Source organism: Thalassophryne amazonica, chromosome 5 (assembly GCF_902500255.1).
Source record: "Thalassophryne amazonica chromosome 5, fThaAma1.1, whole genome shotgun sequence".
Classification (NCBI taxonomy): Eukaryota; Metazoa; Chordata; class Actinopteri; order Batrachoidiformes; family Batrachoididae; genus Thalassophryne; species Thalassophryne amazonica.
Genome location: NC_047107.1, coordinates 15,019,281 through 15,034,089, shown reverse-complemented (window position 1 = coordinate 15,034,089; position 14,809 = coordinate 15,019,281). Strand labels below are relative to the sequence as shown.

Genomic DNA, 14,809 nt, shown 5'->3' with positions numbered 1-14,809 from the left:
TCCAGTCATATATAACAGAACACTCTGATAGTCTGCTGTAATATTTCTGTAGTTTCTCTTCTGTAAAATGTGCTGCATTTGTTCTTCATGTATTTGACTGTTATTACAACCTTCAGTTCAGTGAAGGTTCTGAAGACGTCTTCTGGCACTGAGTATCTGTGATCTGAGTCTGTGACTTGATAGAAATGTCATTAGACTCACTAATTGTTTAAGTTCAGCACATGCAGTCAGTAACAATGGTCCTGTTTTTGTCCCATGTGTAGAGAGAAAACCCATCATGCTGTCCCTGAAACCCAACAGCAGGAAAAGAAAGGCCTCTTCTGACACCAAGGTCATGAAGAAGAGGAGAAAACAAGGTCAGCTGATTGTTTCAAAGTATCAGGCAAATTCAAAGTAAATTTTACACATCTTTATCATTATTGATATGTGAAAAGAATTCTGAAGGAATTCTTAATTTTCTTCATTTACATCTCTTAATTGGCTTTGGGTTAAGGTGCATTTACACATAAGCAAGACGCGTTACGAATGTCATTTTTCTGTCATTCGTGACACATTCCTGACATTCTTAATGTGACTTAACGCATCTGAATAGGTTTCTTAATAGTGCATGTTGGTGCGTGATATTCTTGATATTCGTGGAGCATGTTTTTGCCTGTCAAAAAATCTTCCACGAATGTCACACACCACCCTCATTTTGTCTCACATCGTGGAGGTCGCAACTGAGCGTATTGATCCGTCTTGATCAATCAATCAATCAATCAATTTTTTTATATAGCGCCAAATCACAACAAACAGTTGCCCCAAGGCGCTTTACATTGTAAGGCAAGGCCATACAATAATTATGTAAAACCCCAACGGTCAAAACGACCCCCTGTGAGCAAGCACTTGGCTACAGTGGGAAGGAAAAACTCCCTTTTAAAAGGAAGAAACCTCCAGCAGAACCAGGCTCAGGGAGGGGCAGTCTTCTGCTGGGACTGGTTGGGGCTGAGGGAGAGAACCAGGAAAAAGACATGCTGTGGAGGGGAGCAGAGATCGATCACTAATGATTAAATGCAGAGTGGTGCATACAGAGCAAAAAGAGAAAGAAACAGTGCATCATGGGAACCCTCCAGCAGTCTACGTCTATAGCAGCATAACTAAGGGATGGTTTAGGGTCACCTGATCCAGCCCTAACTATAAGCTTTAGCAAAAAGGAAAGTTTTAAGCCTAATCTTAAAAGTAGAGAGGGTGTCTGTCTCCCTGATCTGAATTGGGAGCTGGTTCCACAGGAGAGGAGCCTGAAAGCTGAAGGCTCTGCCTCCCATTCTACTCTTACAAACCCTAGGAACTACAAGTAAGCCTGCAGTCTGAGAGCGAAGCGCTCTATTGGGGTGATATGGTACTACGAGGTCCCTAAGATAAGATGGGACCTGATTATTCAAAACCTTATAAGTAAGAAGAAGAATTTTAAATTCTATTCTAGAATTAACAGGAAGCCAATGAAGAGAGGCCAATATGGGTGAGATATGCTCTCTCCTTCTAGTCCCCGTCAGTACTCTAGCTGCAGCATTTTGAATTAACTGAAGGCTTTTTAGGGAACTTTTAGGACAACCTGATAATAATGAATTACAATAGTCCAGCCTAGAGGAAATAAATGCATGAATTAGTTTTTCAGCATCACTCTGAGACAAGACCTTTCTGATTTTAGAGATATTGCGTAAATGCAAAAAAGCAGTCCTACATATTTGTTTAATATGCGCTTTGAATGACATATCCTGATCAAAAATGACTCCAAGATTTCTCACAGTATTACTAGAGGTCAGGGTAATGCCATCCAGAGTAAGGATCTGGTTAGACACCATGTTTCTAAGATTTGTGGGGCCAAGTACAATAACTTCAGACTTATCTGAGTTCAAAAGCAGGAAATTAGAGGTCATCCATGTCTTTATGTCTGTAAGACAATCCTGCAGTTTAGCTAATTGGTGTGTGTCCTCTGGCTTCATGGATAGATAAAGCTGGGTATCATCTGCGTAACAATGAAAATTTAAGCAATACCATCTAATAATACTGCCTAAGGGAAGCATGTATAAAGTGAATAAAATTGGTCCTAGCACAGAACCTTGTGGAACTCCATAATTAACTTTAGTCTGTGAAGAAGATTCCCCATTTACATGAACAAATTGTAATCTATTAGACAAATATGATTCAAACCACCGCAGCGCAGTGCCTTTAATACCTATGGCATGCTCTAATCTCTGTAATAAAATTTTATGGTCAACAGTATCAAAAGCAGCACTGAGGTCTAACAGAACAAGCACAGAGATGAGTCCACTGTCCGAGGCCATAAGAAGATCATTTGTAACCTTCACTAATGCTGTTTCTGTACTATGATGAATTCTAAAACCTGACTGAAACTCTTCAAATAGACCATTCCTCTGCAGATGATCAGTTAGCTGTTTTACAACTACCCTTTCAAGAATTTTTGAGAGAAAAGGAAGGTTGGAGATTGCCCTGAGTACTGATCCATAATAGAACGTGACAAAGTTCGTAGTGGTTCCTGTGATGGTTCTTGGAGCCCAAACTGTCACGCGTTATTATGAAGTGACACGGAAACTGTCAAGTTTTGACACGACTTGTAACGCGGCGTCACATTTCACTGCGCGCCACGACGAATCAGTTTTCTGTCACATGCGCACAATTAAACTCGGCTCCAAATGTCGGTCCACAGTTCCTGGTGAAGCTCCTCAGGACGCTCCTGCAGGTGTTCCACCTGCTGTTGTAACCGATGAGCGGGAGAATGAGTCTGAGCAACCAGAGGACCGAGAGGAGACTCACGTGCTGCCAGACATCTCTGCACCTCCTCCAGTCCGGCGGAGGGAGAAGCGCGCGCACAATTAAACCCTGCTGTACCGCATTCAGTTTGATTGCTGACACCAAGTCAGCTAAAAGTCAAATTTCAGTACTCTTCAGCGCGCTCCTGCAGGTGTTCCACCTGCTGCATGTGCCTGATGTTTGGGAAAATGCGCCAGACGAGAGCCGCATGAAGCCACACATCTGGCTCTGTCCTCCTCCTCCTCTCTGCGCCACTCCATGGCACAGAGCCCAACTATGCATGCAGTCACAAAGTTCTTCTGAAAAACTGGAGCGATCTGAATTCAGTTGGATGAATATGGGTGTGTGTGTGGAGACAATTCACCTCGTTCACATCGTGACAGAACTTAACGATGCGCTGTTACGCGCAATAGCGCGCGATAGCGCGTAACAACGCGGAACACTATTCTTGACCGTGCGTAATGGTTCCTGATAATTCTCCGGCAACATGTGCCATTAATCGTAACGTGTCGTAACAGGTTGCAGCAGTTCCTGAGGACACCTGACGCCTCTGCCCCGAATAATCACATTCGTGATCAGCAGCCAAGAATGTGTACTTCATGGCAATCGTGACTTGTCGTCGTTATGTGTAAACGCAGCATAAAACATGTAAGGGGGCAAATATTCAGGGTGGAAGTGCAGCAGGAAACATCTTGCACAGTCTTAAACAAACCCACACATTCTCTTTGTCAGCTGGGTGATAAATCATGAGTTGTGTTAACTGAAGGACTTGGCTCGTGGTCTTCCAGGTTGCCATCAAGCACATCCCAGTGGAGCGTGTGCAGTGGATTATTGTGGTAAGTGGCCCTGAGCATTTGACAAACTAATGTGTTTCCAACTCAAACAGCCTTCAGCTACTAGGAGGAGTTTGTTCTGGGTGAAGGAGGTTATAGAAAAGTGTACAGTGGCCATCATGTCCCAGATGGGATGGCAGTAAGTCATAAACAAACACACACATTCTCTTTGTCAGCTGGGTGATAAGTCGTGAGTTGTGTTAACTGAAGGACTTCCAGGTTGCCATCAAGCACATCCCAGTGGAGCGTGTGCAGTGGATTATTGTGGTAAGTGGCTCTGAGCATTTGACAAACTAATGTGTTTCCAAACCTTTGGAATTTGTAGAAGTAAATAGATTTTATTCCTGCTCGGCTTTGAGGATTTTAGATGAAGAATGGCCAAAGAGAATGTCTTCCTCTGAAGGTCTTCCTCATACAGAAAGCTGCAGGAGGAAATCACTGTGGTGGGAGCGCTGCTGCCATTTCCCTCCTGGACTGGTACATCAAAGAGGAGGAGCTCATCCTGATTCTGGAGAGACCATCTCCCTGTTCTGACCTCTTCGACTATGTCAAAAGCAAAGGAGGTTTTCTGGGGGAGAAAGAGGCCAAGGTAAGCTTCTGGATGTGTTTGTGTCATTTCATGCCAAATGAAGGCTTTGTGATAAACCCTTCTTCCATCCTCACACCCCCTCCCCCAACTCTACACCTTTATCTGAAGTAGCGTCACTCCCACATGCCGGTGGGGTTGAGTGAACCATTTGGTTGGGTGGACATGGTGCATGTACTCCCCCATGGGGTCAAACTGCTGTGTCTGTGGGGCCACGCGTTATCTTGGGGCCGTGTCTCAGTTTGGGGGCATGTGACACTGATGTAACTCCTCATTATCACTCACATTATCACAGATCTGTTATCTTTCTCGCTCTGTGCACAGATTCAGAACTTTCCCACATACATGTGCAGATAGACATTTGTGTACCTCACATCTTCTTAACACACACAGTAACTGGTATAAAAATCGTGTATATTCCTGTGATCACTGCGATCATTCTGACCACCTCCTCCACCACCTTCAAAGTGAATCAATGTTTAAATCAAAAGCCACCTCTTTCCAAATGTTATAACACAGACAACTGACTAAAACATTTTTTCCTCCCAAAATGAGACATCCTGCGTTGATGTTGACGTGCAGCGCAGCTGAGCTCAGCTCAGAGGTATGGAGTGACATTCATGCCATTAATGTCTGAAAGGAAACGCTTTTGAGAAAAACTACAGATTTTGTTTATTTTTATTTATGTCCAGAGATCAAGGATCCAGTGACCAATTTCATATTTATTTACTTAAAGACTCAATAAAATGTTATTGACATAGAAAACCTGTTAAGCCTACTTTTAGTACACAGAAAATTCACAAGAGGTATTGATAAGGGAATTGATAAGGAATTGGATTGATAAGCGGAATCGATAATGACATCAATCAATCAATCAATTTTTTTATATAGCGCCAAATCACAACAAACAGTTGCCCCAAGGCGCTTTATATTGTAAGGCAAGGCCATACAATAATTATGTAAAACCCCAACGGTCAAAACGACCCCCTGTGAGCAAGCACTTGGCTACAGTGGGAAGGAAAAACTCCCTTTTAACAGGAAGAAACCTCCAGCAGAACCAGGCTCAGGGGGGCATAATGACGGAATCGATAATGACATTGATATGGATAAAATCTTATCAATACCCATCCCTTATTATTTATGTTAAAATGTGTTAGTTTTGCCAAAGACATTTAACCCCCTACCACCCGCCTCATTTGGCTTGTCAGTATCTCACAAATAAAAAGTGAAATTTCCCAATGTTTTATAAATGTTAAATGTTTTTTTTAAAGATGTTTAAAATATAACAAAAGATAAAAATAGAAGAATCAAAAGTTCTTTAAAAACACATTTAAAATGTTTGAAAAGGGTGTTAAATATGTGAAAGAATAGAAAGTTCTTTAAAAAGATATTTAAAATATTTTCAAAGGCTGTAAAATGTGTAAATGTAAAAACAGTTCCTTAAAAACACACAAATTGTTGGGAAAGTGTAGGTACACGGACCCACAACAGGGGGCGCAAATGAACGGACAATGGAGGAAGTCAAATAACAACACTTTACTGTTGTGAATGGGCACAACAAATACAACAGATTACAACAATGGACAAAAAGCCAAATCACAAAAGGTGTCGTGTGGGCAGGCTCGAAGATAGGAGACGTCTGTCCAAAGCAGAATCGGAACCACACGATTTCCTCCACCACCAGACCCCGGGAATACTGGAGCCGCCAAGTCCCGAATTCCCAGGTGGCCACTGCCTCCGCATGTCGGACCTGGTACTGCTGGCGAGGAACAAAGAAACAATTAAATGTGGGCGCGTTTGCACCCAGTAATCCGCACGGCAGGAAAACTACCTCCACCTCTCGTTGGAAAAGGAGTCTGTTATACAACGCACAAAAGTCACAAAAGGTTACTGTCACACAGTTAGCTGAGAATGTTACCTTCCAGGTAGAACGATATCTCGGCAAAGAGGTGGAGACGTCGTCCTGCTGATGTACCCCTGCTGATCAGATGATTGGTAACAGCTGTTGCAGGTGATGCGTGACAGCTGTCACCCTGGCTGCTCCTGTGAGGCGGCTGCGCCCTCTGGTGCCTGGAGCCCGCACTCCAGACAGGGCGCCCTCTGGTGGTGGGCCAGCAGTACCTCCTCTTCTGGCGGCCCACACAACAGGACCCCCCCCTCAACGGGTGCCTCCTGGCGCCCGACCAGGCTTGTCCGTGTGATGGCGGTAGAAATCGGCCAGGAGGGCCGGGTCCAGGATGAAGCTCCTCTTCACCCAGGAGCGTTCTTCGGGACCGTACCCCTCCCAGTCCACCAAATACTGGAAGCCCTGGCCCATCCTACGGATATCCAAAAGCCGGCGTACAGTCCAAGCCGGCTCGCCATCGATGATCCGGGCAGGAGGCGGCGCCGGACCCGGAGTACAGAGGGGTGAGGTGTGATGTGGTTTAACCCGGGACACATGAAACACAGGATGGATCCGCAGTGAGGCCGGAAGCTGAAGCCTCACTGCGGCTGGACTGATGACCTTAAGGATCTTGAATGGGCCGATGTATCGGTCCTGTAGCTTGGGGGAGTCCACTTTGAGGGGAATGTCTTTTGTGGATAACCACACCTCCTGCCCTGGCCGATACGCAGGGGCCGGGGTCCGCCGACGGTCTGCATGGGCTTTTGCCCTCGTCCGGGCCTTTAGCAAAGCAGAACGGGCGGCACGCCACACCCGACGGCACTTCCGTAGGTGAGCCTGGACCGAGGGCACACCGACCTCTCCCTCAATCACCGGAAACAACGGGGGCTGATACCCCAGACATACCTCAAAAGGGGAGAGGCCGGTGGCTGAAGACACCTGGCTGTTATGGGCATACTCGATCCAGGCCAAATGGGTACTCCAGGCCGCCGGGTGCGCGGCAGTCACGCAGCGCAAGGCCTGTTCCACCTCCTGGTTTACCCGTTCTGCTTGCCCGTTGGTCTGAGGGTGGTACCCGGACGAGAGACTCACCGTGGCCCCCAGTTCCCGGCAGAAGCTCCTCCAGACTTGCGAGGAGAACTGGGGACCGCGATCGGAGACGATGTCTGTTGGAATCCCATGCAGCCGGACGACGTGGTGGACCAGGAGGTCCGCTGTCTCCTGGGCTGTTGGGAGCTTCGGGAGGGCCACGAAGTGGGCCGCCTTGGAGAATCGGTCCACTATCGTGAGGATGGTGGTGTTACCCTGGGACGGCGGGAGGCCCGTGACAAAATCCAGGCCGATGTGGGACCAGGGGCGATGAGGCACAGGCAGCGGCTGGAGTAAACCTGATGCCCTGCGATGGTCAGCCTTGCCCCTGGCGCAGGTGGTGCAGGCCTGGATATAATCCCGGATGTCGGCCTCTAGGGACGCCCACCAGAAGCGCTGCCGGACAACTGCCACGGTTCTTCGCACCCCTGGATGACAGGAGAGCTTGGAGCCGTGACAGAAGTCCAGGACTGCAGCCCTAGCTTCTGGTGGGACGTATAGTTTGTTCTTCGGCCCAGTTCCGGGGTCCGGGCTTCGTGCCAGGGCCTCCCGGACGGTTCTCTCTACGTCCCAGGTGAGGGTGGCCACGATAGTGGACTCCGGGATGATGGGTTCCGGTGGATCCGACAACTCCGCTTTGACTTCATCTTCATGTACCCGGGACAAGGCATCCGATCTCTGGTTCTTGGTCCTGGGACGGTAGGTGATCCGGAAGTCAAAACGGCCGAAGAACAGTGACCAGCGGGCTTGCCTGGGGTTCAGCCGCTTGGCGGTCCTGATATACTCCAGGTTCCGGTGGTCAGTGAAAACCGTGAATGGCATGGACGTTCCCTCCAACAGATGTCTCCACTCTTCAAGAGCCTCTTTCACCGCAAGGAGTTCTCGATTGCCGACGTCATAGTTCCGTTCGGCCGGGGTCAACCTGCGGGAAAAATAGGCACACGGGTGAAGGACCTTATCGGTCTTCCCGCTCTGGGAAAGCACAGCTCCTATCCCTGAGTCCGAGGCGTCCACTTCAACCACTAACTGGCGACTAGGATCGGGCTGCACCAGAACGGGTGCAGACGAGAAGCGCCGTTTCAACTCCTTGAACGCGGCATCGCAACGATCCGACCAGGTGAAGGGGACTTTTGGTGAGGTCAGGGCTGTCAGGGGGCTAACTACCTGACTGTAGCCCTTAATGAACCTCCTGTAGAAATTTGCAAAGCCGAGGAACTGTTGCAGCTTCCTACGGCTAGTGGGTTGGGGCCAGTCTCTCACCGCCGCAACCTTGGCCGGATCAGGAGCGACGGAGTTGGGGGAGATGATAAACCCCAGGAAGGACAAAGATGTGCGGTAAAACTCAAACTTCTCGCCCTTCACAAACAGCCGGTTCTCCAACAACCGCTGCAGGACCTGACGTACATGCCGGACATGAGTCTCAGGATCCGGAGAAAAGATGAGTATATCGTCTAGATATACCAAGACGAATCGGTGCAGGAAATCCCGCAAGACATCATTAACTAATGCTTGGAACGTCGCGGGGGCGTTTGTGAGGCCGAACGGCATGACCAGGTACTCAAAGTGACCTAAGGGGGTGTTAAATGCCGTCTTCCACTCGTCTCCCTTCCGGATCCGAACCAGGTGATACGCATTTCTAAGATCTAGCTTAGTGAATATTTGGGCTCCATGCAGGGGCGTGAACACTGAATCCAACAAGGGCAACGGTATCGATTATGAACCGTGATTTCGTTCAGCCCCCTATAATCAATGCATGGACGAAGTCCGCCGTCTTTTTTACCCACAAAAAAGAAACCTGCACCCATCGGGGAGGTGGAATTCCGGATCAACCCGGTGGCTAAAGAGTCCCGGATGTAGGTCTCCATTGATTCTCGCTCAGGTCGTGAGAGGTTGTACAGCCTGCTGGACGGGAACTCAACGCCTGGAACCAAATCAATGGCACAATCGTACGGACGGTGGGGGGGAAGGGTGAGCGCCAGATCCTTACTGAACACATCCACCAGGTCATGGTACTCCACCGGCACCGTCCCTAGATTGGGCGGGACTCTGACCTCCTCCTTAGCCTGGGAACCGGGAGGAACCGAGGAACCTAAACATACCCGATGGCAGGTCTCGCTCCACTGAACCACTACCCCGGACGGCCAATCAATCCGGGGATTGTGTTTTAACATCCAAGGGAAACCGAGAATCACACGGGAGGTGGCAGGAGTCACAAAATCTCCTCCCGGTGATTTCCTGACACCACCAGAGTTACTGGTGGTGTCTTATGTGTGATTAAAGGGAGTAGGGAGCCATCTAGTGCCCGCACCTGCACAGGCGAGGTAAGCGCCACCAGAGGGAGCCCTACCTCCCTGGCCCATCTGCTGTCTAACAGATTCCCTTCAGAGCCCGTGTCCACCAGTGCTGGGGCCTTCAGGGTTAAATCCTCATAAAGGATTGTAACTGGGAGTCGTGTGGCAATATGGGTATGTCCCACGTGAATGTTTTGGCCCACCCCTAACCCAGTTTCTAGGGGCGGGCGTTGGTGTTTTAACCGCTCGGGGCAGTCCCTCACTTGATGCTCTATTGAGCCACAAACAAAGCACGCTCCGCGGGCCAGCCTCCTCTGTCTATCTGGTGCCCTAAATGTGGCCCTGCTCGTGTCCATAGCTTCATCAGCAGGGGGAGCTGTAACCACACGGAGCGTAGAGGCCGTGGAGCGTGGGGAGGGCGGAACTCGGTCGGAACCGGAAGGGAGAGGGACGGCGCGTGCCCGGCCACGCCCTTCGTCTCGTTCCCGACGGCGTTCTTCTAACCGATTGTCTAATCGTATAACGAGATCAATAAGCCCGTCTAAATCCCGCGGTTCGTCCTTGGCCACCAGGAGCTCCTTCAGGACCAACGACAGTCCGTTTACGAAGGCGGCACGGAGGGCAGTGTTATTCCAGCCGGACCTCGCAGCCGCAATGCGGAAGTCGACTGCATAAGCAGCTGCGCTCCGGCGCCCCTGTCTCATTGACAGCAGCATGGCTGAAGCGGTCTCTCCTCTATTTGGGTGATCGAACACTGTTCTGAACTCCCTCACAAACCCATCATATGTTAGAAGGAGCCGTGAATTTTGCTCCCAAAGCGCTGTAGCCCAAGCGCGTGCCTTGCCGCGAAGCAGATTAATTACATAAGCTATCTTACTAGCATCAGTCGCGTACATGACGGGACGCTGTGCGAAGACGAGCGAACACTGCATAAGAAAGTCCGCACATGTCTCCACACAACCCCCGTACGGCTCTGGAGGGCTTATGTATGCTTCAGGGGAAGGTGGGAGGGGTCGTTGAACGACCTGTGGAACGTCACTGTTGCGCACAGGATCGACAGGAGGGGGAGCCGCAGCAGCGCCCTGAGGGCGTGCTTCCACCTGCGCGGCGAGAGCCTCCACCCTGCGGTTAAGGAGGACGTTCTGCTCGGTCATCAGATCCAGCCGAGCCGTAAAAGCAGTGAGGATTCGCTGCAACTCACCGATCATTCCTCCTGCAGACGCCTGTGCGCCCTGCTCTTCCATTGGCCGTTCAACAGCCGGTTGACGCCCCACGGGGTCCATGACGTTGGCTGAGATATCCTGTTGGGAAAGTGTAGGTACATGGACCCATAACAGGGGGCGCAAATGAACGGACAATGGAGGAAGTCAAATAACAACACTTTACTGTTGTGAATGGGCACAACAAATACAACAGATTACAACAATGGACAAAAAGCCAAATCACAAAAGGTGTCGTGTGGGCAGGCTCGAAGATAGGAGACGTCTGTCCAAAGCAGAACCGGAACCACATGATTTCCTCCGCCACCAGACCCCGGGAATACTGGAGCCGCCAAGTCCCGAATTCCCAGGTGGCCACTGCCTCCGCGTGTCGGACCTGGTACTGCTGGCGAGGAACAAAGAAACAATTAAATGTGGGCGCGTTTGCACCCAGTAATCCGCACGGCAGGAAAACTACCTCCACCTCTCGTTGGAAAAGAGTCTGTTATACAACGCACAAAAGTCACAAAAGGTTACTGTCACACAGTTAGCTGAGAATGTTACCTTCCAGGTAGAACGATATCTCGGCAAAGAGGTGGAGACGTTGTCCTGCTGATGTACCCCTGCTGATCAGATGATTGGTAACAGCTGTTGCAGGTGATGCGTGACAGCTGTCACCCTGGCTGCTCCTGTGAGGCGGCTGCGCCCTCTGGTGCCTGGAGCCCGCACTCCAGACAGGGCGCCCTCTGGTGGTGGGCCAGCAGTACCTCCTCTTCTGGCGGCCCACACAACACAAATACTTTTAAAATGTGTTAAAGTTGTGTAAAAGAATAAAAAGAAACACACAAAGATGTTGAAATTGTGTGTTTGTGTGTCAGTTTGGGGGGGGGGGGCTGCTCTTCATTTGTTCTCTGAGGGGGGCTCACTCTCCCACACTTTGAAAACTCCTGCTCTACGGTATGATCCAGCTGTGGCTCAAACTGGACTGATATATACAGACAAGGGTTTTAAAATACAAACAAATATAAAAAGTTCTTTGGCTGTTATTTTGTCGATGCCACTTTGCTGATGTCACCAGAATTTTTTCTCTCTTTCAGAACATCATGCATCAGCTGGTCAAGGCAGCTGTAGACCTCCATAAAAACAGTGTCTTTCATCGGGACATTAAACACCAAAATGTCCTGCTTGAATGGAGGGACGGTGACCTGCGAGTTCGTCTCATAGAGTTTGGATGTGGAACTCGAACGAAGGAGGGGTACTACCATCACTTCAGAGGTATGATGTTTTGATTGTGCTCCTGTGCCCTGGATTAACACCTTTTATATTTTAATGCCTGTCTGTATACTTGGACAAACTCTTAACAAGAGCATTCGGACATTTCTGACATCCGTCAGTCAAGATCAAGATCACCTACAAAATTCAGTGAAGTCTTCGATGCCCTAATATCAATCTGTCGTGGAAATTTGGTTGAGAATCCGTGAAGTAGTTTTGACGTAATCCTTCAAAGCCTATGTAAGGTGAAATCTTGATCCAGAATCTGGATCCGGATCACCTCCCAAATTTAATGGAGTCTTCTAAGGCCTAATATCTATCTGTGGTGTAAATATTTTCAAAATCTGTGCAGTAGTTTTGACGTAATCCTGCTAATAGACAAACAGACAAATAAATAAATAAACTCTGATGATTTTCTTGCATCCTTGGCGCATTATTTCAGCCCACCCGGCTGGAAATGGTACCGGCTTTGGCTGGATGAAGTAACCTGAGTCAGACTGGTGTCCCGTCTAAGGGATGTCATTGACTCTCATTAGCTTCATGCTGTTGAATCCAGAGAAAAACACTGACACCAACGGGCTTCAAGGCCCATATAGGACTGACTTTTTCTTGTGTCCATCTCACCTCATGTGGCTGTGCTCTTTTTTGCAGGTACAGGTCCTTATGCCCCTCCAGAGGTCTTCTGGAAGAATAAATACAGGGAATGTCCAACCACCGTGTGGCAGCTGGGCGTGCTGATGTACGGCCTGCTGGAAGGAAACCAGCTGTTTCTGATAGAAAAGTTCCTTCAGAAAAACCTCAACATGGATTTAAAAGTATCCAAAAGTAAGAGATACATTTTGTTCACTGCAGTACAGTTCAACTCTGGTTTTCTGTAAATATCCTTTCTTATATAAAGTGTATTTTGCCATAATTTCAGTTTTGATGAATTACTCAGGTCTCCACATTTATCTTTCCTTTCCTGATATTTCTCAGACTGCCAGGATTTCCTGGACAAATGTCTGTGTGAATGTCCAGAGAAGCGAGCTGACTTGGAGCAGCTGATGCTTCACCCCTGGTTCCAGTGACACCCACTGCAGCACTGGGTAAGTTAGAATCATCCATAGAGGATGACGGGGGGGGGGGGGGGCACAATCCTGCAAACTGACCCCAAAGTAGAAACTCAACCACAGTCAGTAGAAACATGGACACCCTGTGGTTGGTTGTTTTTGGGGTCAGAGGTGTGGACTGTGGTCACTGTCTCATCACTCAGCTTCATCAAATACTTTTAAACTGTTGTTCACTGATGTAAAAGTCAAAAAGATGAATTTTTATTTGATTCATACACATGAAGAATTTAAGGACAAAAACACATCTGAATTTGACACTGAAGGAATTAAAACCATTTTTATCCACAGTCGCTCCATTTTAAGAGCCCAAAAGTAATCAGACAAACTTCCATCATGACAAACATAAAACTGAAATCCCTTTGGATGTTTTCTGATTTAAATCATAAAATGGATTTTATTCACCGTCAGTTTTGTTCCTTATTATTCTCATCAGGATTCACAATATAATGTCTCCAATATGCACAAAAAGTATCTTGTATTTTAGCCAAGTGAGTTAAAATATCATGAAGAAACAATCAGTTTTGACTGAAAGTAGAAAGGAGACGACATAAAAGGGAAACAGAGAGCGAGGGACACAACTAATAATCAAAGGTCACCAGAGGTCCCATTGAGAAGACATCTGGATAAAATCTGACCTGATTTCTCATCAATGTTTTTCTTGATATCTGGTGGACGATTGAGTCAAATCTTACAGGTCGACTGCGTCAGTCATCAGAATGTCAGTTCCAGTTCAGATGTTTTTATCTGTTTTTCCAGACAGAGTCAGAGGACAGATCAACATTTTATTAGATCTATATGTTTTAGATTTTGTAAGTTCTCGTTTTGTTCTAATGCACTTCCCTTCTCAAGCGTCCCTGTGTTGTCCTCAGTCTTCAGGGTCATTCAAGCGTCCGTCCAGTCAGTCTGCAGCTCCACAAAACACACCGTCCACCTCGTCCATCTGTCTCACCGCCACCGTGTCCCCTCTCAGCGCTACTTCATGTCACAGTCCACTCGTCCTCAGCTCCATCTGTCCACTTGCTGCTGATTGTCCTCCTCCCTGTGTCCATCTCTCCTTCTTTACCCCTTTAAAATAAACCAGTTTTTACTCTTTTTAAAAGTGATGTTTCTGTGCTGCTTTTGGTCTGAACTCACTGTCTGCTGGGACATTAAATGTCTTCTAATTTGTGACATGAAATGACGATGTCATGAGGTCTGATTCATTGTCTCAGTCGTTTGTTGAACGCTCTGCTCTTCATGGTGGAAAGGCAGCACATATTCAGTGTGAGCTGATTATAGAACTCCTGTGTTTGGACAGAACGAAGAGAGTCCTCCGTCTGTGTCCAAGCCCAAGAACTAAATAACTGACCTGTTAGTTATTAGAAAAAACCCACAAAACGATGAATAAATTCAAACATTTTATTTTACAAAAATTAGCAAACGTGCATTTCAACATATTTACATGAATACAATGTTTTTTAAAAAGTGCTTTGGTCCATAAATCCACAGGACGAAATCCCATGAAAGGGAGGAAGGAAGGAAAAGAAAGTAGAAAGACAAGAAAAGAATGAAAGAAAGAAAAGGAAAGAAAAGATCATTCAGATGTCTGGTTCTAAAAATAAATGTCTCGTGTGAGGGATTTTAACATACAACATGTGATCTGACTGTTTCTTCCTCTTTTTTTTTTGTTGGGCACCGAATCAAAAGATGCAGCTCATAGTGACCTTTGACCTCCATGCAGGAGAGAACAAACTG

At 47.7% G+C, this 14,809-nt stretch overlaps 1 protein-coding gene across 1 annotated transcript; it reads left to right on the top strand.

Moving 5' to 3' along the window:
* Positions 1–277: 277 nt before the first annotated feature.
* LOC117509914 (serine/threonine-protein kinase pim-2-like) lies at positions 278–13,033 on the top strand. Its single transcript, XM_034169530.1, has 7 exons — positions 278–382; positions 3,600–3,647; positions 3,855–3,911; positions 4,012–4,233; positions 11,792–11,969; positions 12,618–12,791; positions 12,942–13,033. The coding sequence occupies exons 1-7, from the start codon at positions 278–280 to the stop codon at positions 13,031–13,033; spliced, it is 876 nt and encodes a 291-aa protein (XP_034025421.1).
* The last annotated feature ends 1,776 nt before the right edge of the window (positions 13,034–14,809 follow it).